The sequence below is a fragment of the Danio rerio genome, chromosome 3 (genome assembly GCF_049306965.1).
Source record: "Danio rerio strain Tuebingen ecotype United States chromosome 3, GRCz12tu, whole genome shotgun sequence".
Taxonomy (NCBI): Eukaryota; Metazoa; Chordata; class Actinopteri; order Cypriniformes; family Danionidae; genus Danio; species Danio rerio.
This window is the reverse complement of record NC_133178.1, coordinates 34,102,805-34,125,035: the sequence shown is the minus strand read 5'-3', so window position 1 is coordinate 34,125,035 and position 22,231 is coordinate 34,102,805. Positions and strand designations below refer to the sequence as shown.

The 22,231-nt window shown below is 35.5% G+C and overlaps 1 protein-coding gene and 1 long non-coding RNA gene across 3 annotated transcripts in view; both read right to left on the bottom strand.

Annotated features, from left to right (window-relative positions):
* Positions 1-935: 935 nt before the first annotated feature.
* Positions 936-22,231, bottom strand: part of prkcbb (protein kinase C, beta b) — a 261,820-nt gene continuing 240,524 nt past the window's right edge. Inside the window, exon 17 of one of the 2 annotated variants that reach the window (XM_005164005.6) lies at positions 936-2,998. In XM_005164005.6, coding sequence (XP_005164062.1) covers positions 2,840-2,998 — 159 coding nt within the window. In that variant the 3' untranslated portion in view covers positions 936-2,839. 2 annotated transcript variants of the gene reach the window in all.
* Positions 7,769-11,423, bottom strand: LOC141381235 (uncharacterized). Its single transcript, XR_012401104.1, has 2 exons — positions 7,972-11,423; positions 7,769-7,833 (listed from the first exon to the last, which is right to left on the bottom strand). It is a non-coding gene; the product is annotated as an uncharacterized lncRNA (long non-coding RNA).

The window sequence follows — 22,231 nt, the reverse complement described above, 5'->3', positions numbered from 1 at the left end:
AAATTGGCTTCACACTTCATATTTTCAGATTTTTCATAGTATATGTAGTAATTTCTGTACTTTTACCATAAATTGACATATCTACCATATGATAGAGATTGATATTTAGGAAATTAATGGATGTGTTGAAAAAATGCACTGGCTGTGTTAACCAGTGACATTAGAAGCTATGAAATGCAATCCAAAAATGTTTTTCTTGGTGGGGCAGGTACACATTTGTACTTTTTAGGGATCAATGACCTGCTTGCAACAAAAATTTACCTTTACTGCAAGAATAAATAAATAAATAAATAAAAAATCTTTCTTAGATTTTTTGTCTTGTTTCAAGTCAAAAAACATCTAAAAATTGTTAAATTAAGATGCATTTTCTAGACAAGCAAAACACATTGTCTTGTTTTAAGAAACAATATGCCAATTCCAAGTAAGTTTTTCCTTAAAGCAAGCAAAATAATCTGCCAATGGGGTAAGCTAAATAATCTCATGTCAAAAGGTAAAACAAGATTATTTAGCTTACCCCATTGGTGGATTATTTTGCTTGTCTTTAGGAAAAACTCACTTAATATTGGCATATTATTTCTGAAAACGTAATATAATAACAATAATAGAATTAATATAAGAATGAGTAGATATTTGGACTTGAACAAGACAAAAAAAATCTAAGTAAGAAATACATTTTTTTTTTAAAGGTTCTGCCCCAGTGACAGATTTTGTACTTTTTAATTCTGAGTGTGTATGAGAAAAATAAAATCTTAAATATGATCTTACATTCATTTTGAATAAACATTAGAAAATTTATGTTATTTTTTTAAACTGAAGGATTGAATCTTACCTTTTTCCTGTTTCAACCATAAACCTATTCCCCTGAATAAAAAACTCTGACCTAATCAATACACGTGCACTAAATAAATCACCCACACAGGAAGCAGACAACAAAAGCAGGTTTACATTGAATATCTTTATTATAAATAGAACAAATTACATATTCTCTCATAAATACATCAATAAGTTATAGCATTAACACTGTACCTAGCATCTCACCCTGTTATCTATGTGTTGGTGGCTTCAGAGACCTCGCAATCCTTTATCCCTGGAGCCTGACCTCCGAGAGAAACATAAACTGTTTGGTTGGCAATTAACCAGACACTGTGTGCCTTTAAGCCTGCTAAATTTTCCCTCTAAATCACCTCGCGCTCACCCCACGCTCTAAAGTGTCAACTGATATACGCCTTTTATTTCTCTTTTTGATAATTGTCCGATCAATACGCGCCGGCTTAACGTTCAACGGAGCTTGGTCTGGGTCTCGTGCAGCATTATGGGATAGCACTACCGGTGGCCACACGGCGGGTATAAAATGAAGGCTAGCCAAAACACTGCGACTATTCACCTCACAGAGACAGCACCGCTATATACACACACACACACACACACACATACATACATACATACATACACACACTCACACACAGCACTAAAGAGGTTAAGATCTGTACAAAAACGGGCAGAACGGATCAATCCAGCGCCGCTTATTCCGGAGAGAGAAGGCTATCGATTTATGTTTATCTAATCTCAAAGTAATTTTCATTAGAGGTTTCACCAGGTAACTTTGAGATGCATGAGTACTAGAAAACATAATGATGCGAGGAACAAATTACAAGCCATTAACGCGTAGTGATAATACATCTGAACATGCAAAAACCTTACGCCTTTATCTTTTTACTGTGCTAAGAAATACATGTCATTTCAGAAAGTGCTTATAGTTACATTATATACACAAAGCCTATGAGTGCACATAGGTGGCAGACTCGAATCACATTGCTATATACGACCGGTCTAGACCAAGCATTCAGAAACGCATGTATGATTGTTCTGTGATTGAAAACCTCACGTCTGAAGTCTTTTTTTTCCGCTTGAATGATAGATACGTCCGAAAGTATTATGCCTAGAGGATAAACAAACTATTGCAATCATGCAAATTAAGCATTTGAAATCACAGGGACGACGAAGTCCTTTGGAAAAAAAAAAGAAATGGCACATTGTGTTTCCTACAAGGTGCATAGATACACAGTTATGTACTATTAGAATTCTGTATTGCACGACGGCGTCGACTGCGTTTGATCTATCCGGCTGTTTCTAATCCTCGTCCTGAAGGATACTGGAATATGAACTAGTAGCTTTACAAATCTCCACTCTTCCCAAACCCAGTGATATGAATCCTTCCTGAAATACAGAGTTATGAATGATAATGACCATTTTTTTCTTTGTCGTCTTTCTCTTTCCCTCTCCCTGAATGTCACAATAGTGAGGACACTTCTGCCAGGGATTCAGGCTGCGTACGGGAGCGGCGGCTCAAGTCATGTGTGGGAGGTAATAATATTTTGGTATAATGGGTTTAAGCCAGTGAATTAAACATTAGCTCAGCTCAAATAGAAACCAAACGGGGGGAAAAATAATGAAGCGCAAATAAATAATTGAAGGCGGCATTGTTGTTTTTCAAATTGCTCACTCGGGGTTTGTTCCTCGTTTGTTGCATAGGCCGCGTTTACCGTCGTATAAACACCAACAATGCAGTCTCAAAAAATAAAAATAAATAAGCTGGAGGGCTACCGGCTCTGTGTGAACGCCAGGAAGAGGGAAACATTACGCTGAGACTGATTTCTGGCCCCCTTTGGAAATGCGTCGGATACCGCACAGCTGTATACTGAGGTGGTCCACCTGAGCCCTTTGGTTAAATCCTGTTACAGTAATATGAGTGAGCTTTCACGACCCTGAGCATACATGTCACACACATACAGGCAGACAGAGAGATACATGGCCAGCAGTCTCCAGTATGCTTGCTCGATTAACCCTGAGCAGGAACCTCGTACTCTGGGTTGGTGTAGGAGAAGCCCAGGAACTCGTCCTGGTCCAGATTCATGATAAACAGCTTGTCGGTGGGCGTTAGCTCCACGGCCATTTTTGTGAACTCCCGGTCAAAGTTGCAGGTATCTCGGCTGTTCCGCTGGAAGAAGAGAAAGGAAAAATGTGTTAGTGTCATTTAGAAAAAGAAATCATATTTTGGGATCTTAAGGGATAGCTCACTCAAAATTCGGTCATTATTTATTCATCCTCATGTTGTACCAAATGTGTATGCTGTCAAAGGCCCTGGTATACTCACGAAAGGAAAGAGGGGGATGTCATTTTGAGCAAAATCAGGCCAAACTGTTTTGTACAAAAAGTACAAACTTTCAGGAAGAGTTTGCCTTGGCTGGTAAACTCATTCAAAGTATGACTGCTATCAAAGTTAAATTACAGAAATTTCCTTAAATTTTAATTTCTGGTAAATTTCTGTAATTTAAAGTCTGCTATTTTACAGGTTTATGCTGGCAACTGATGTAAAATTAAAAAAAAAAATTACAGTGTGGGGTTTCATCTTCTTTGACCTAGAAAATCTTCATTTTCAAGCATTTCAAAACAAACATATAGCAAAACAGCAGCGGAAACATTCTTTTTTTTTTTTTTTTTTTTACAGGTCATCTAGTGTTTTCTTTATTATACTGCAAAGGTCAGTTTACACCACGCTAACAGGAAAAAGAAAAACAACACCACATTTGGGTCTGATGTTGGTCTGTAGTAGTTTGTTGTCGAGTTTTGAAAATGCTGAACCTGTGTCTAGTCATAGAAATGTGATTGTTCGAATTTAGTTTCACCTGTTAATGTGGTCTGAATTGGCCTTACGATATAATCACAATGGGAAGCTAATATTAGTGCTTCTTATTCATTTTGAACGGCTTTCTTTAGAGTTTTCTTTAATCAGCAAATAGGGTTGTAAAAAAAATATTTGTTGTACTCTCCAATTCACCATGCTGTAAGATTACCCAACCATTATGCCTTCAGCTACTGAGAAACCTGGAAATGAGAAAAGGGTCTATAGAACATCAAAGTTGAAGAAACTCAGAGGGCACCTTGATGTCAAAACAATGTCAAAATCATTATTTTTATGCATTGCAGGGATACAAAATCCAGTGTAAATTTGTCATTTGTAATTAATTTTGTTGTTATTTTGGTAGTCAAAAGGGCACCGATGTGTAATTGTCAAATAGACATCAAGTTTTGACATCAAACGAATTAGCATTTTTTATGTTTTTTGACGTCAATGTAAATAAATTAGGTGAAGTTTATTTATAAACTAATTTCAAGAGGATCGCATGCTTATGATTTACCACAGCTGGTACTGCATTAGCTAATCATGAGCCTCCAATCGTATGATTCCTAAAGCTACGGTCACACGAGAGATTGAGCGTGCAAAATTCGGTCATACATGCGCTGCGAAAGAGGGCGGGATTAAACAAGATGATTAGACATTAAAAAAAGCGAGCGTTTAGTCCATGTTTTAAGTTTCTGTCCAGAGAGTGAACTGCGAAACTTCATGCATGAACTTGAGTTTCCGGTCTGATGCATTCAAGTGCGTATAAATGCAAGTCTATGCAGAGAAAAGTCTAGTGTAACCGCAGCTTTAGTCACTATAAAAAAAAAAAAAAAACACTTAATTCCACAACTACCTTTATCTGGAAGAAACCCCCCTTCCTTCCCTTTACAGCTAAATTGGGCAGCACGGCAGCCCAGTGGTTAGCACTGTTGCCCCACAGCAAGAACACTGCCGGCACTGGTCCTTGCTTTTGCTAGTAGGCATTTCGGTGCGGAGTTTGCATGTTCTCCCTGTTGATTACCCCTGAGTTCTCGGGTTTCCTCCCATCACCAAAAATATGTGTCATAAGTAAACAGAATAAGCCAATTTGGCACTATTGTTTAGCTCTCATCATCTGTATTTTTCCTTCTCAATAGGGCTCACCTTAGCCACATCAGCCGGGGAGTTTTTAAGACCTACCTGAGCTCAATCTACCCTATCGTCCTGCGAACGGGAGGAAGCCCTGGGCTCGAGGATTGCTTGAGCTCAGGGCTCTCACCACGGACATCATGCCAAACTAACTTATGATAAATCATCAGCTAAGTGTGAACTCTTGAATTTCATTTTGACATCAAGGTTACTGCTGGGAGGGTACTGTATATCTCTTTGGTGGGTTTCAAAGGTGGGTTTGGTGGCATCACTTTATAATCAGTCTTTATATAGAGCAGGAGTGCCCAAACTTTTTTGTATAAAGAGCCAAAAACCAAAAATCATTATGAGCCGTGGGCCAAAGCTAAGTATTCCAAAACTTTACATAAATGTTTAAGTTTTATTACATAATATTACATACAAGTTGCAATGATAATTTCTTTTTTATTTCATAATAATTAAAAATAAAAAAACATTACTATTTGTATTAAATAATGCAGTATAACTTTAAAAAAGGATAACTTGGAGTTCAAAATCAAAGGTTACCCTGGGACAACTTTGGCCTGCGGGCCCTAGTTTGGGCGTCTCTAATATAGAGGTACATAGCAATATTAATTTTATCCTCCAATGTAATTGGCTGTTGTCACTAAATCAATCAGGTTAGCACCAAGCTTTAAACATGTCTTAAGTCAAACATTGATGCTGATGCCCTATGTAAATGTACCGTTAAATCTGTTAACTTTAAACAAATCTACTGTATACAGCAATAAAAAAATAAACATGAATTTACTTGACTGGAGTGGAGCTAGGCCAAACATCCACATTAGTATTATCAGTTGGTCTTGTTTTCTCACCACTGCAATTTCAATTGTATGCTTATTTTGTCTTTGAGGTATACCAAGTTTTTGCTCTCATCAGTGTTTGCGGAGTCAGGATGCTTGACTAGCAGTGGATCACTGCTGTGGTATTTTAAAAAATACCTTTCCTCTTAAAAAAGTATGCAAAAATAAAAGTACAGTGAGTATATCTGGGCCTTAATTCTCTAGTTAATTACCCACTAGAAATTTGTAAAAAAATAAAATAAACAGTTTCAATTCACTGTATTACATATCTTTCTTTTTTTTTTTTTACTTAACACTATGGCCAGTCAGAAGCATTTCAATTAGTCATCCCCCCCAAAAGCCCCAAATTTATGGGGCACATTTTTGTCCTTAATGGAAAAGAAAACCAGATTTTTAGGTGCGTTTGAAAGAGAAAGAGATGAGGGTGAGTAAACAACAACAGAACGTTCATTTCCAGAAAAGGAATCCCTTTAAAACCAACAATTACATCCACACTAAATAAGAAGCTGATGAAGGATCCACTGCAGGCAGAAGCCCAGCTGTGCTAAAGGCAGAAAAGGAATTGTGTGCCGAAGAAGAAAGGATTCCACTTCAGGAGGAGACTATAACACACACAAGCACTTAAAAAGACGCCCAGGCCACTGATGAGACTCATATCTCACTGACAGTCCCCATCCAGAGCTGCTGGGGGAGACGCTCGCTGCATTGACACACTGTGTGCTGCTGCTTCTTCTTTTATGAGATGCTAAAGCGTAGGCACTGCTGGCCTTTCTCTTTTACTCTGCGTCCCTCTGTCTCTGTCGCTTGGTGCGAGAGGAGTCTAAATGAAAGGGGCAGACGGTTTGTTAGGCCCACAGGCCTGTTCTTACTGGGAGAATTCCTCTCTGCTGTGGCCTTGTGTGCCAGCATGCCCGAGGGAAGAGCCAGCCTGGCTCAGAGGACACACACATGCATGCACACACACACTGAGTGGGAGGACGGAGAAGGAAAGAGACACAGCTAAGGAAAGCAAGAAAGAAAAAAAGAAAGGAGTTTGGGGGTGGGCAAGGGGGGGTCAGAGTAAGGGATGGAGGGAATGTGACAGAAGGTGTGAGAGTGGAGGGGATAGAAAGGAGAGAGAGAGAGAGAGAGAGAGAGGGCTTCTCTGGGGCTAGACATTGTTAATGCACTGCTTGGCAATGTAAATCCATGAAGGCAAAGGAAAACGCTGGTGTGGGGGGAGGGATGGCACTCAATACGCCGAGCATCACTGAAGCAAGAAGCTCCAGCGACGCAAGTACCGAGAGCCGCACTGATATACAATGTACACAAAGCACTAGGATATGTTGTCTTGTGGAAATGCGTTCGGTAGTTGCTTGTGGGGCTGTCATGTCATATTAAAAGGGAAGAGGAAAATATTTCTGAATCGCTGTGTTCGGTAGTCAATACACAAAAGGCTGTTTCTGCCTTAGAGTATACAGTGAATGAACATTGATGATTGTATTTCTCATACTTTAAATGTCGAATCTTGAATGTAAATGTTTCTCTTACTGTAATTAATCTTTGAATCAAACTAGAGTGACTATTTTTCATGACTGTCTGCATTTTGACTCATTTGTTTTTTACCAATGCGATGACGGAACAACTGTGGCTTTATATTGTGACTTTAAATAGTTTTTGACCAAAAATAATGTAAATCGACTGTAAAATTAGAGTAAATCTCACAATTGAGATGGTTTCTTAACCCTAATTATCTAACAATTGCGATTTTCTTGTACAGTAGGTCAGATTTTGTCACAGTTGTGGCTGACTGTGCCTCCATATTTTAATCACTACTTCTTGTAATCAAATGTTAATATCAAACAGTTATGATTTTCATAACCATTCCTTTTAATACTGTCATGACATTTTGTAATTACACGTTGATTTCAAACAGTTGTGGCTATTTTTTATATTTTTGTCTTTCTATATCATTATTGTAACTTTTTAGCGTTCTTACTATTAAAATACTGTCACAGCTGAAACTCGTTTGCTTTTATGATAACGTCTTCATATTTTACCATTATGACTTTCTCATAATCGTGCCTTCTTATTGTGACTTCCATGAAATTTCAATTTAAAGCTACACTGTAAAATTTATTTATTTATTTATTTATTCTTTGACCTTAAATTTAAAGTAAATTACTGGCTGGTAAATTACTAATATATATATATATATATATATATATATATATATATATATATATATATATATATATATATATATATACAGTATATATATATATATATATATATATATATATATATATATATATATATATATATATATATATATACAGTATATATATATATATATATATATATTGTACTATATATTGTACTAGCATAAAAGTTGATGTGTATTAATTTCTGTTGAATAAAATATTGAGTGTTTGAATTCTTAAAGTGCAAAAGATAAAGCCATTTTTATAGTAATTTGCTGTAATCATGATGCCAGCCTCAATTTCACAATAAAATTCTAAATATGTAGGATTCAACAGTTAAATCCTGTCAAGTGAAACCAATGTAATTTATTGTGAAAATTTATAGTAAGATGTTGTGAATTTCTGGGAAATGATTAGTGTACAATGGCGACTATTTCTTGTTATTTTAATTTTCTTACAATTGTGCATTGTCTCTTACAATTTTATGTCAAAGGCATATACAGTTGAAGTCAGAGTTATTAGCCCCGTTTGAATTTCTCTATTAAATATTTCTCAAATGATGTTTAACAGAGTAAGGACATTTTCACAGTATGTCTGATAATATTTTTTCTTCAGGAGAAAGTCGTATTTGTTTTATTTTGACAAGAATAAAAGCAGTTTTTAATTTTTTAAACACCATTTTAATGACAAAATTATTAGCCCCTTTAAGCTATTTTACCTCTAAGCTATTTAAGTCTTTAAATGGCACTTTAAGCTGTATAGAAGTGTCATGAAAAGTATTTAGTAAAATATTATTTACTGTCTTCATGGCAAAGATAAAATAAATCAGTTATTAAAAATTAGTTTTTAAAACTATTATGTTTAGAAATGCGTTGAAAAAATCTGCTCTCCGTTAAACAGAAATTGGGGAAAAAAATTAACAGGGGGGGCTAATAATTCACGGGGGCTAATAATTCTGACTTCAACTGTATGTTTCTTGTAATTTTGACTAGCTACTGTGACAAGCTATTTTAATTGTGCTTTCATGTCACTGTTTTCACTATATCCTGTAATTATTCCTTCATATCTCACTATTACTTGTAATAATGCAAGCATAACCTGCTGTTGTGACCAGTGTTGGGAAAAATTACTTTATAAAGTAATTTACTACAATACAGAGTTACGCTCCAAAAAAGTAACTAGTTGCGTTACTTAGTTACTTTTTCTGGTAAGTAATACATTATGTTTTTCTGACCTGGCTTAGGTTTGATCTTTTTCAGAACTTGCAAGATTTTTATTTTTTCAATTTTGTTCGAAGAAAATCTGAAAAAAACAACATCTGTAAAACACAACAATTATCTTTATCTTTAAAAAAACACACATAAAAAATGAATGTAGGATAATGTTATCTTCTGTTAACCCTAGAGCTCTACATGCTGTATATACAGATTAATGAAAGTTTAAAGCAATGCATTTGCAAAAATCACTGTTTATTCAGATAATCCTTATTTCCTTTTCTTCCATCTATTCAAAATGAAGAGAATATTTCTATCTGCTCTGCCTTCTTCCTTTCTGTCTGTTCCTGCATTCTTTCATTAAGTGTGAGATTCAACGTGACTCCGATCGTTTTAATTTAGAAATTTATTTTTAAAAAGAGAATTAACTAAACTAAAATATCGGTCGCATTACATTTTTTACAAAGTAACTCCAATATTATTACTTAATTTTTAAAAGTAATGCGTTACTTTACTCGTTAATTAGAAATGTAATATTGTTACATAACTCGCAATACTTGTAATGCATTACCCCGACACTGGTTGTGACTATTACATGTAATTTAGATCATTCTACAATTGTGACTTTCTCTTGTCATTTCAGTTGTCACAACTGTTAATATCAGTTAAGGCATTTTCATATCTGTGCCTTTCATGCTATTCGAGCATGAAGTTGAGGCGGCTTCTTATGGGTCCCACTTTATTTTGATGGTCCATTTGTTGAATTTAAGTTACATTGCATCTACATTCCAACTAATTCTAATTAGATTATCAGTAGACTGTTAGGTTGGGGTTAGGGTAAATTGACATATACTTGCAAAGTTTTTTATAGTCACTTAAATGTCTGTTGAAGGAGCAGCATCAACAGATATTAAGCAGACAGTCCACTAATACTCTAATCGACAATCAAAATTAAGTGTTACTCATAATTGTGCTACATTTGTGACTACACTGAAAAAAAAAGTTGAATTGGATTTACACATTTTTTAGGATAAGTGGTTTCACAGTTTATTTAGGCTGAATTTAAACAAATTCAATTTAGTAGTGTTCAACTTAATTTATTTGTTTAAAATCAGGTCAAATAAACTGTGTGCAACCACTTACCTTAAAATATTTATAAATCCAATTAATCTTTTTTTGTGTAGATTAAGGCTGCGCAATATATAATTTCAGCATCTACATCGCAACGTGTGAATTAAAAAAAATGTCACATTGTAGCAGCTGCAATGTGGAGTTGGGAGTTGATCAGCAATGAAATATTCAAAAATAGGAGCAGGACAAAATATCAATACACTGAAAAAACACTTTCCTTAATTTTTTTTATTGGATGAATGAACATTTTATGGGAATTTTTGTTTGGATTAAAGTTATATCTTTCTGTTGAGAACAATAAAAGAATTTAAATTAATTGACTTTCTTCAACAAGACTAGTATGCTTTGTACATTTTATATAAAATTGTTCTCATAAAGATAGAAAATATTGTTTAAAGCAAACGATTAATTTTCATTGATCAAGTGATAGAATTTAGATGTGAGCCATTTCCCTAATTTTTTAAATGGGATGAATGAAAGCTTTCTTTACAGTGTCTAAATGAGATGACGCTTCTTGTATTGACGGATCGAATATATAACAATGTTATAATTCAACGAAATATATGTGCTGTTAAAAAAATATAAGAAACCTTATAACTTTTTGATGCATTTTTCCCTCTTCAATTACAAATATCATGATATATTTTGGATAGTTTATTTATGGCTGATATTGTGATCTATCATAATCGGAAGCAAAATATCATGATAATATTGTATCGTAACGTATTACTGCTCCCGAATATCTGACTACTTGCTTCACTTTTATCTTATTTCTTTATCCTTGCAATTTCTTTGATTCACTCCTCTACAAAATTATTCCAAACTTAATGATTTAAATCCAAATAGAGCTATTCAAGTCACCTACTGAAATTTTTATTATAAATTAAAACAAAATAAAATATTGTAATGTCAGATTTTTCCAATATCATGCAGCCCTCTGTATAAGTTTTGATTTACAGTGTGACTTTCCTGTCATTTTAATTTTATAGAACAGAATTGTGACAATCATAATTTAGACTTTGTGTTTGACAACTGTGATGGTTTCTCTTAAATCTTGATTTTATCTCACACAACTGCAACCTTATTTCTAATAATCAAAGTCATCTTATTGTTTTTTTTAAACTCTAAGGCAGAAACAGTCTTCCATATAGGCCTACTTAGTTTTGTAGTGCATGTCTCCCATTGTGAATGATTAATCAGCGCACATTATTCTGAATAAATCTTTTTTTTTGTTGTCTTTATAATCTTCAAATGAAATATAACTTGGTCTTATTCATAAAATATGCTCCATTTTGTTAAATCCAACTAACTATCCTGTTTTGCTTCAAAAAGTGTCACATTCTGGAAACAAAATTGTTTATGAATGGCAGCTCGCACTGACCTTTAGATATCAACAGCAGAACAAAGAACGGTATTGGTGGCAAAGCATATTCAAGCTTTTTTCCATAAATTAATCGCAGCCTGTTGGATGTCTGCTTGGATAATAAGGCCAAAAATAAAGCCTGTCTTGGAAAAACAATGCAATTCACTTATTATTTCCACCTAAATTATTCAGCTCTCTGGTCAATGGTGGGCCAAAGGGAATTGTGGGAGGTGTTTTTTTTTTTAAGTTATGCAGCACAGTGCTTGGTATTAAAGCGTTCTGTACAGTTTGAAAACAATAAACACACAACACCAAAACAGTGTGATCTCGCTTTTCCCCCAATGAACATAGCACACCTTAAATAAAAAACAGAAACAAGAACAAGCCACTTTCAGGTGAGGAAGACAGAGAGAAGGATGAGACTGTCATCACAAAACAGCACAGCGAAAAGGATTTACAAACAACCCAGATCACAGACTCAGAAATAGAAGACATATGACTCCAACTATTGGTATGCAGATCACATCAAACAAAAGCCAACTGGAGGAGAGAGAGAGTCCAGAATAGAGTCTGAGATCTCCTGGCAAATCCACACATAAATAAAAACAGCTCGAGACAGAAAGAGTAAAGTGGACAGGAGGAAGAAATATGATACAACAAGAAGCACATTTCCTACCTTTTGTCCATTTGCTGGTTCTCAAAGCACACCACAGCACAGCGAAGCACATAAGCCACAACTCCAGAGTGATGGCCACTAGAATACCTGGGCTCTCAAGAGCCAGACAGTTCAGAGGAAAATGGCACTGGGCATTGGCATGGAAACCTCAGGACTGTGGGTCATTCAATCTCAATGGCTAACTCTAGCTCCCAGTCAACATAACATTGGGACTGGCTTATTCTAAAGATGATGATGACAATAACAATGTGATAGATGTGTTTCAGCATAGTTATTAACAAGCCTGATCTCACAAGAAAAAAAAAGTATTTTTTTCTGTCAGAAAAGTGGTTAATTTGTACAAATTCATAGGATTTTATTTGCTTGACAACATATAAAAGGAGTTTATGTTGAAACCATGGTATTGGTGATCTATGAAATGCAAGTCAATGGCTACAAGCACTTTGAGAGGCAAAAAAAAAAAAAAGATTCTTGACAAGTCTTATAAAGTAAAACCAACAATCTGTGCAAAAAATAAAAACTGAACGTTAATATATTTCATCCATAGCCAAAGCAAAGGGTCAGAAGTGCAATCAGTGTGCTCACAAACGGAATCTTTCTATATTCTGTAGGTTGCAGCATTCAGGAAGAGCACAAATAAATGCCTGTTGACAAAAATAAATAAATAAAAAATCCAGCAAACATGGCTTTAACCAGCAGATGCTCTCAGCATGTGATTGTGAGCAACAGTGAATCTAGTGCAAGCAATCTAATCTAGACAGTGTAGCTGACTAAAAACAACTATATATATATATATATATATATATATATATATATATATATATATATATATATATATATATTAACAAGCAAGCAAGCTTTTTTCTTTAAACTGCAACTTCAAAGGAGGCAAGACAGGCACTTGACACCTGAGGTACATTTACATTTTATGTTGTACTGCTTTGCTAGCCTGGCGTAATGATCTAATTTCTGTTAATTCTTACCATTATTCATTCTAAAGGTACAAGCATTTGTTCTCTTTAAAGGCTGTTTGAAAAAGGGGTGGTAGTAAGGTTTGTTTCAATGTCATCTGCTGCTTTAAATGTGAGAGCCCTTATATATTTAGATTCAGATTGGCTTTATTATTTAAACATGATGATAGACAGGGCAACTTTTAGAGCAATGTTGTCAAGCTTTGAGGCTTGACTAAATTTTTTTATTGAAAATGGGCTAAAACAAAACTGTAGGTGAAACTGTTATATATACATTTCTTTTTTAAATCCTTCAATCAGAATGCTAGCCGTGAATCAAGTGACCAGATTGGAGTAAGAAAAAGTACCATGAACTCTTTAATAACTATAAACTAGAAATCCTTTAATGCTTATAGTGCCAACAGTTGTCAAATTTTAAGGTGCTGTAAGCGATTTAACACATCCTTGTACAGTTGAAGTCAGAATTATTAAACCCCTTTGAGTTTTTTTTTTCACTTTTAAATATTTCCCAAATCATGTGTAATTGAGTGAGTACGTTTTCACAGTATTTCCGATAATATATTTTCTTCTGGGTAAAGTCTTATTTGTTTTATTTCGGATAGAATAAAAGTAGTTTTTAAAACAGTTTAATGTCAAAATTATTAGCCCCCTTAAGGTATATATTTTTCGATAGTCTACAGAACAAACCATCTTTACACAGCTTGCCCTAACCTGCCTAGTTAACCTTGATAACCTAGTTAAGCCTTTAAATTGCCCTTTAAGCAGACTACTAGTGTCTTGCAAAAATATCTAGAAAAATATTATTTACTGTCATCATGGCAAAGATATAAGAAATCAGTTATTAGAAATGAGTTATTAAAACTATCATGTTTAGAAATGTGTTGAAAAAAAACCTCCTCTCCGTTAAAGAGAAATGTCAGGGAAAAAAATAAAGAGGGGGGCAAATAATTCAGGAGGCTAATAATTCTGACTTCAACTGTATATTATACAGTATATATATTATATGTATGTACAGTACAGTACAGTATGTATATTATATTATATGTTTGTTTCATGCTTCCTTGTCGTTCATTCTTTATATTAGCTTTATTATTATAATTTGTTAAGCATTATTTTGCCTCCGTTATGATAAACAGATCTTCACTCAAGCTGTTCAAGAAGGTTTAACCTTACAATCAGGACTTGGAACAAAATGCTAACATAATAATCTGATAACAATATATTTTATATTTTGTAGGCGGAGAAAAAAATTCTCACTCCAAGCTTAAACCAAAAGTTGGCAGCCCTGTAGTATCATCACATTATCAGCTAAAAATAATATCTTTTTCGCTATGTTGTTATTGTAGCAGTGGTTGCTATCATTATAGTTATTGTCTTTGGTGTGAACAGGCCTCAAGCACCATTTTGATGAACCATTCAAACATGTGTTCTCCCGCTCTGTTGTAAACAAGTGGTGTGTGTGCCTACACAAAAGTCATTGAATGCAATCAGGGGTGTTAGCTGGGGCTATGGATGAAATTCAGTGAATTTGTAAATTATGTATAGTTTCTTGGGCGACATGATGGCTCAGTGGTTAGCACTGTGACCACACAGCAAATAGGTTGCTGGTTCAAATCCTGGCTGGACCAGATGGCATTTCTGTGTGGAGTTCTCATGTTCTCTCTGTGTTCGTGTGGGTTTCCTCCGAGTGCTCCGGTTTCCTCCACAGTCCAAAGACATGCGCTAAAGGTTGAATAAGCTTAATTGGCCGTAGTGTTTAAGTGTGAATGGAGTTGCGGCTGGAAGGGCATCCGCCGTGTAAAACATGCTGGATAAGTTGTGGGTTCATTCCACTGTGGAGAACCCTTATGAATAAAGGGACCAAGCCAAAGGAAAATGAATGAATGTTCAGTTTCTTGCACAGACTGATCGTTTCACTTTCATGTTAGGAGTGTTTTCCCCCCAAAGTTGTGGTAGCCATTGACGTCTGTTCTTTATTGTTGTTTTGGAAAAAAAAAAAATGACACATCTTTAATGGCCTGAATAGGAGTAAAATAAAACTTCAATTAAAATTCGCATCACTCATTCTGCACATCCTAAAACTGTGAATTGACCTTTGGAATGATGGGTGACATGAGTGTAGAACTAGGTACCAGGAACTGAAAACATGTGCACTGTTAACATCAGAATAAATATAACAGACCGAAGAGCATAAAAAGAACACCCAACAAAATATTTGTCATCCTGAACCATCGCTAAATGATAAATGACACTAATTAGAAATGAATGATGGTCCAAAATGGTCTCAGTTGACAGGAATATCCATGCTAGCTTGCCATGCTGATGCAGGCCAGTGCCATTCTGTGTTGATTAGATACAGGTCTGTTTGACAAGATGAGATTAGCACGGGCACACCGAGCAGTTCACTTGCCATAGACAGGCTGTGATGCACATGGACGTATAAGATGACAGTGGAACAAACATCGAGAGTACCAGGATGAGAGAGAGAGCTGAATCTGAATTTATCGCCCGTGGTTTCATACAGATATATAGCAGAGATAGAGTTCGAGATGCATGCTGTGCCCAAAGCCCCGAAGGGAATGATAATAAGAAAAAAAAAAGCTCTCGGGAAGGAGAGAAAAGACACCCCCCTCCCCTTTTAAATCCAAGGTGCTCATTTTGCCAGGCTTTAATTCCAATCGTGATTCTGTAATTTCGCACGATACTAAGGCGCAGAGCTTTCTATAAAGGAGCGGATTAGCGGCGAGCTGATGTCAGCGCAAGAAGAGAACAGCAGTATCAAACGCTGACCTGTTTTCAGCTGATAAGCCGCACACACTTCGTGCTACCCGACTCATTTAATTTGAGGCTGCGACATTCAGAATTAATTAACACTCTTGTGCCGAGCGCCAGACTCAACTGTGTACCGCATATTTGTAAAAACAACAAGTTTAAAAGATCTGCGGGACCCCCATGCTGCGGTAGTACTTACATAAGCAGGCCACATTATGCACCGCCAATAAACGTTTAATACCACGTATAAAGCGTCTCTCTAGTTTTCACCCACCCCTATGCATGTTCTTCCCATATGTCATTGGCTGAATGGTGGTGGAACAGGATGAAATGTTCTCATGTTAAGTGGCAGGCATGAAATATGCAGAGCTTAGCGTGGGCACGTGCTGCACACCGTCCAAGTTGGGTTTTATATGCCGATGCTCCGAGCAAATTGACAAGACTTTCTCTGCCAAGCAGTTCAGAAACACACACAAATAATGCTTTATGTGATCGAATAATATGTCAGATCGGGTCTTGGAATAGAAAACGGTCTTTTGTAGTTAACAGACATGGCAGGTTGCAGGTTATATGCACTGCATTGAGGGAAACAACGCAAAACCAAACAAAGGCTATTGATGTTTCACTTTTATTTGAATGTATGTTCATGTTTTGTGTGTGTGTGTGTGGAAAATATTTGGCACATAAAAAAGCATTGAGGATGTATTGAGCAAATCACACAGGAATGTCAAGAACACAAACACTAAGCTAAAAGTACTCTGAATCAGTTCATGCACAAAGCTGCTATGCACAAACACAAAACCCCCTTTTTTTCTTGAATTTTTTCGTTATCTACAATACTGACCACATAGAATTCATAACATTTAAGAACATTTGACACATATTATTTGCTTATATTATTTTAAGACACTTAAAAAAATATCAAAGCCCTATGTTGAACTGCTTGTTGTATATAACTATTTGGCAGAAATGACAAATGCACAACATTTTTTTTCCCTTTTTCATCTCTTTCAGTTTTCTAATCCCGCAGTATATATCTGGAAACCCTCTTGCACAAGAAGCCATTTTAAAGAGGTTCTCCCTTCTCTGAAATCCCATGATGAAGATATGATATGAAGCCCCAGTGGTTTCCAATAAAAGCCACTGGCCGCTAGTCAGCACGGATAACCGCTCAAGGAACTGTGATGTCTGAGAGGATCTGACCCGTTTCTGTGGATGTGTGGCTCTTGTGGCCTTTCCAGTTCCATTTAGTGATACAGTATCTGTTCCACACAAGGACTTTGCTGCTGTTAGTGCTGACATGAACAGTGCTGTCGTATCCCGAGCCGTCAGAATGCTAAATTAGGGCTCTGCACTGACCAGCCCCCCTGTTGGACCCATTAACACGAAGTCAGATAGCTTCATCCGACCCCTATTGTTGCTTATGAGCAATGTTTACACGCTTAAAATGCTTTATGTTACTAGTTTAATTCTAATGTTTCATCGTCTTTATATCCTGTTCAGCTTTGAGGCGCGATATTAAGTTCCACACAAACTCACGTACCGACACTAGGCCGGTCTCTGTTGACAAGCTTCAAGATGGAATCATTCAGGCGAAGTAAAGCTACATCAACGCGTCCCAACTAGACTAATTTGCTCATACATGAGCTCCTGAAAGAAATTCAGGGTATAATTTGAGATATTACCCTTGGGTAACTACTCATCTCTTTGTCATCATAAACCCCCAAGAATGTTTAAAAGTGGTTTCTATTCCTATCTAAGATAGAGGTCAGTAATATACGGCTGATGGGCTTTTAAAGGTTACTAGCTACAGTGCAAGCTTAATTCTGAAATTAGCACTCGTTCTCTCATCCTATTTCAATCGGTAATTGTCTCTAGCAGGAGGTAGTTGATATTTAATATGCCTGTCAAATACCTTTCGATAAAATCCGTCTGACCTTTAAGCAGAAGTCAAGGAAGAGGAACCATCACAGGAGTCATGCTTTCCATACATGGGTGAATGTTTGCAGATGGTGTGAGATGATCAGGCAAAAAAAAAAAAAGAAAGAAAGGCAGATCACTACCACAATCAGGCACATCCATTAAGCTCTATTGGCCTGTACATACACGCAAACAGGCACCCTAATTCATTCAGATTTACTCATGCTTTAAATGAAGAGAAAAAATTCGGTTAGATTCTGTACTAAAGATTAAAACAAGCCTCGAGTTCACTATAGAGCTAACTAACTAACATATCGGACAAAACAAAATCATCATGCAAAAACCTTTCCAGGTTTGCATTCTTTTGGAAACAAGCAAAATGGTTTGATGATAAAATCAGCAAAAAATATCACTGCCGCAGGCTGGATAAGGAGAGCGAGGCTAGCCATTTTGCATCTCATATATGTGATTCATGCACCTTTAGTGCAAATGGCTAAATCTCAACACCGACAATCCCAAGAAAGACAAATCCGAAGGTAGTCTAGAAGAGAGCTATGCAATACACACCACATTCAGGAAAGCCGTAGGAGAACAAATAGTATAAAGACAGCCAAAGTGCGAGAAGGTCTAAAGATTCAAACGTTCCTCCAGCATGAATACATTCAATGGGATGTCGTGAAAGCCACAGCGATCTTTAGGCTAATCTACGAATATCGAAACTCAGCATGCATACGTATATTGATGATTTAGTTTTGGTGCATGGCTGTTTATATACATACACGTGCCCCAGTGTATGGTACATAAACATGAGGTTTGATGAAGAGGGCAGGGGAGGGTTGATGGAGGGTTGGGTTAGTTTTAGGGGGTCGCCCTTAACTCTGGGCTTCCATGGCAGGGAATTCAGGGTTTATGAAGGAAAAGCCCTCGAATTCGTCTTGGTCGAGGTTCATGATGACCTCCTGGTCTGGAGGGGTGAGAACCGGTGGATGGCGGGTGAAAAAGCGGTCAAAGTTCTCTGCATCCCGGCCACACTGCAGGAGGGAGAGAAGAACAAGAGAGGCATGTAATGGATGTGGGATGATGAACATGGTCATAAAGACAGAAAGTAAAACACAGAACAAATAAAAGGATGGGAATGAATGTGGATGAGGATTACTCAACAGCAGTTGTAGACATTTAGCCTGTTGAATTGACCAGCATATTTCATCAATTCTTTATAAAATTGTTTATAACTTCTTTATTACAATGAAAAAATATATATATAAACCAGATTAAAACCCATGCATTCACTATCTGCAATTATATGGAACAAAATCAATGCCAAAAGTATTGAAATAAAAAGGCTGTCTAATAGCACTAACTGAAAAAAATAATACATTAAATTAACTGCTTGCATTTTAGCGACTTGAATTGCCAGGGTTTGTAATTTTAGGTCCTGAAATTAAACATAGTTGTTTATTTAAGCTATGAATATTTCAATTCAAAACACAATTTCAAACCTAAATTCAATACTTCATATTCAACTTCCAGATTTCACTTCCAAAATATTTAGTTCAGTTTAAAAAGCACAAAGTATAATATTCAAAAGGCAATATTCAATTAATTTTATTTCAGTTAAAAAATGTGCTTTCATAAATTTGGCTGTTAAAATTCGACATTACATCCGGGAGCTGCAGGAAAAGCAATATATTGCAGATTGCAGATTCGATAGATTGCAGATTGCTTTTCACCAGCAGGTGGAGATGGACCAATTTAAGGTTTTTAAAAAAGTAAATAGGTGAGGAAAAAAAGAATTTTTGAAAGCGAATTTTTGAACTGAAATAAAATGAACTAAAAATTTAAACATTATACTTTCTAATATATATACATTTAGGAAGTGAAACCTGGAAGTTGAATATGAAGTATTGAACTTAAGTATGAAATTGTGTTTTGAATTGAAATATTCACAGCTTAAATAAACAATTTCATGACCTAAAATTACAAACCCTGGCAATTCAAGTCACTAAAATGCAAGCAGTTATTTTAATGTGTTCTTAATTTAAGTTAGTGCTATTCAACAAGCTTTTTATTTTAATACTTTGGCATTGATTTTGTTCCATACATTCACAAACAACTTTTTAAGGGAAAGTTCACCCAAAAATGAAAATGTACTCACTATTTACTAAACCTTAAGTGGTTCCAAACATTTATGAGTTTCTTTCTTCAGTTGAACACTAATGAGGACATATAGTAAAGCCAAAAACCTGTAACCACTGACTTCCAGGGTGGGAAAAACAAATAATATAATGTTTAAGGTTTGCAGCTTTCTTCTAAATGCCTTCTTTTGCGTTTAAAAGAAGAAAGAAACTCATAAAAGCTTGAAAGAAGTTGAGGGTGAGCAAATGATGACAGAATTTTCATCTTTCATGCATTAATTGCTTGATATAAATTTCATTATATAAGTGGCTTTGGAATATAGGTCGCATCTCTTTCACTTTGATAATAAAATGTGACTTCTATTCCAGAAAATAGTTTTGATATCTGATATCTTTGATAGCGGAGGGAAAGATTATCAGTGAATAAATGACTTCAGTCTGTTCATCCAGTCATCATTCGGCATCAAAAGCCATTTAAAATATAGTGATTGACTTCTATGAATCGTATTTGGTGGCTGTATACATTTTTATGGTGCTTCTGAATGCTTTTCAGTGCATTACTAATTGTAAATTATTATTTAAAACACCTTCCACTGCAATTTGAAAGTGAACTGATTTGATGAAGCACCAGTTTGATTTGGCACGTGAATTCATACAAGTCAAAGTTGAAAAAGCCTGGAGCTGGTCTTTCCACTAGGAGTATTGGTGAATATGAATGGATGGAGGTGCGTGTGAGACCTTTACACTCATACAGATACATAAATATGTTCCAGATGTCGTGTTAGGGTGTCATTCGTGATGCGTATGAGAACCAACAACAACAACAGCAAGAGTGAAAACAATAACAGCAGCATTAATGTCACCGCAAACACATACGCTTCAGTTCAAATGTCAGCTTTTGAAATTCCAATGTTCTACTGCACTTCCAGTGACATTTAAATAGCTCACTCATCATAAGCGTAAGAAACAGGTGAGTCCAACGCAAGCGAATCTGTAAATGAGAATGAAATTCCTCGCGCCGTTCACAAATGCAGAGCCCATTTCACGGAGAGCATCGATCAGTTGCAGTCCGAAACTCACCTTTTAAAGCCCAGTCATGTAATATTCATGAACGGGGCTCAGAAGCAAAGTCAAACCATCAGAAACCTGGCCAAATCTCTAGCTCTGGCTCATGATGAGGTACCTGTGTCTCTGCAGCCGCTTCATTGGCAAATAATCAGGAGCAGCCACATTGAAAGAGAAGGAAAAAAACCTGGCAAGTGGTGAAAATTAGAGCTGAGGAGCTGCTCATGGTATGCAAATCAATCCATATTATGACTCTATATTGTGTTCTATACAGTATTACTGTACTAGGGCTGGGCAATATGACAAAATATATCACAATATAAGTCATCTCATAACCTGATAACTATATATATATATATATATATATATATATATATATATATATATATATATATATATATATATATATATATATATATATAGTAATAGATATATAGATATCATCACAATATAGTACCTTTTCTGTAATATTATATATTAGATTTATAGTTTATTTATGTTGACCACACGTAAACGACTTCTCTTCTTTATATTTTAAAGTATATACTCAGAAATGTACCAATTCATATGTGATCATATTTCCCAAATTAATGTTTGATAAATCTTTTTTTAGAAACGTATAACAATTATTCATAAAATATAAAACACTTTTCAAAAACTAATGATTACAGGTCCGACTTAATATAAATATGCTGAATAAACTGCAATATTTTCACAAAGCTGGTTTTAAGGTTTCTGTCTGGATCCCTGTAATATTTTACTTTTATACGCTTGTTAAGTCATTTAATATCGGCGACGTATGGAATACTGTTTCCGGCATCACACACGCACACACACATCTAAAAAAAAAAAAAAAAATATATATATATATATATATATATATATATATATATACACACACACACACACACAGTATATATATATATATATATATATATATATATATATACATACATACACACACACACACACACACACACACACACACACACAGTATATATATATATATATATATATATATATATATATATATATATATATATACACACACACACACATATATATATTGCAATCGAAAGTATTCCATCACTTTGTAAACTTTTTTTTTTAACCATTTAATAAGTCTCCTCATACAGTTTGATAATA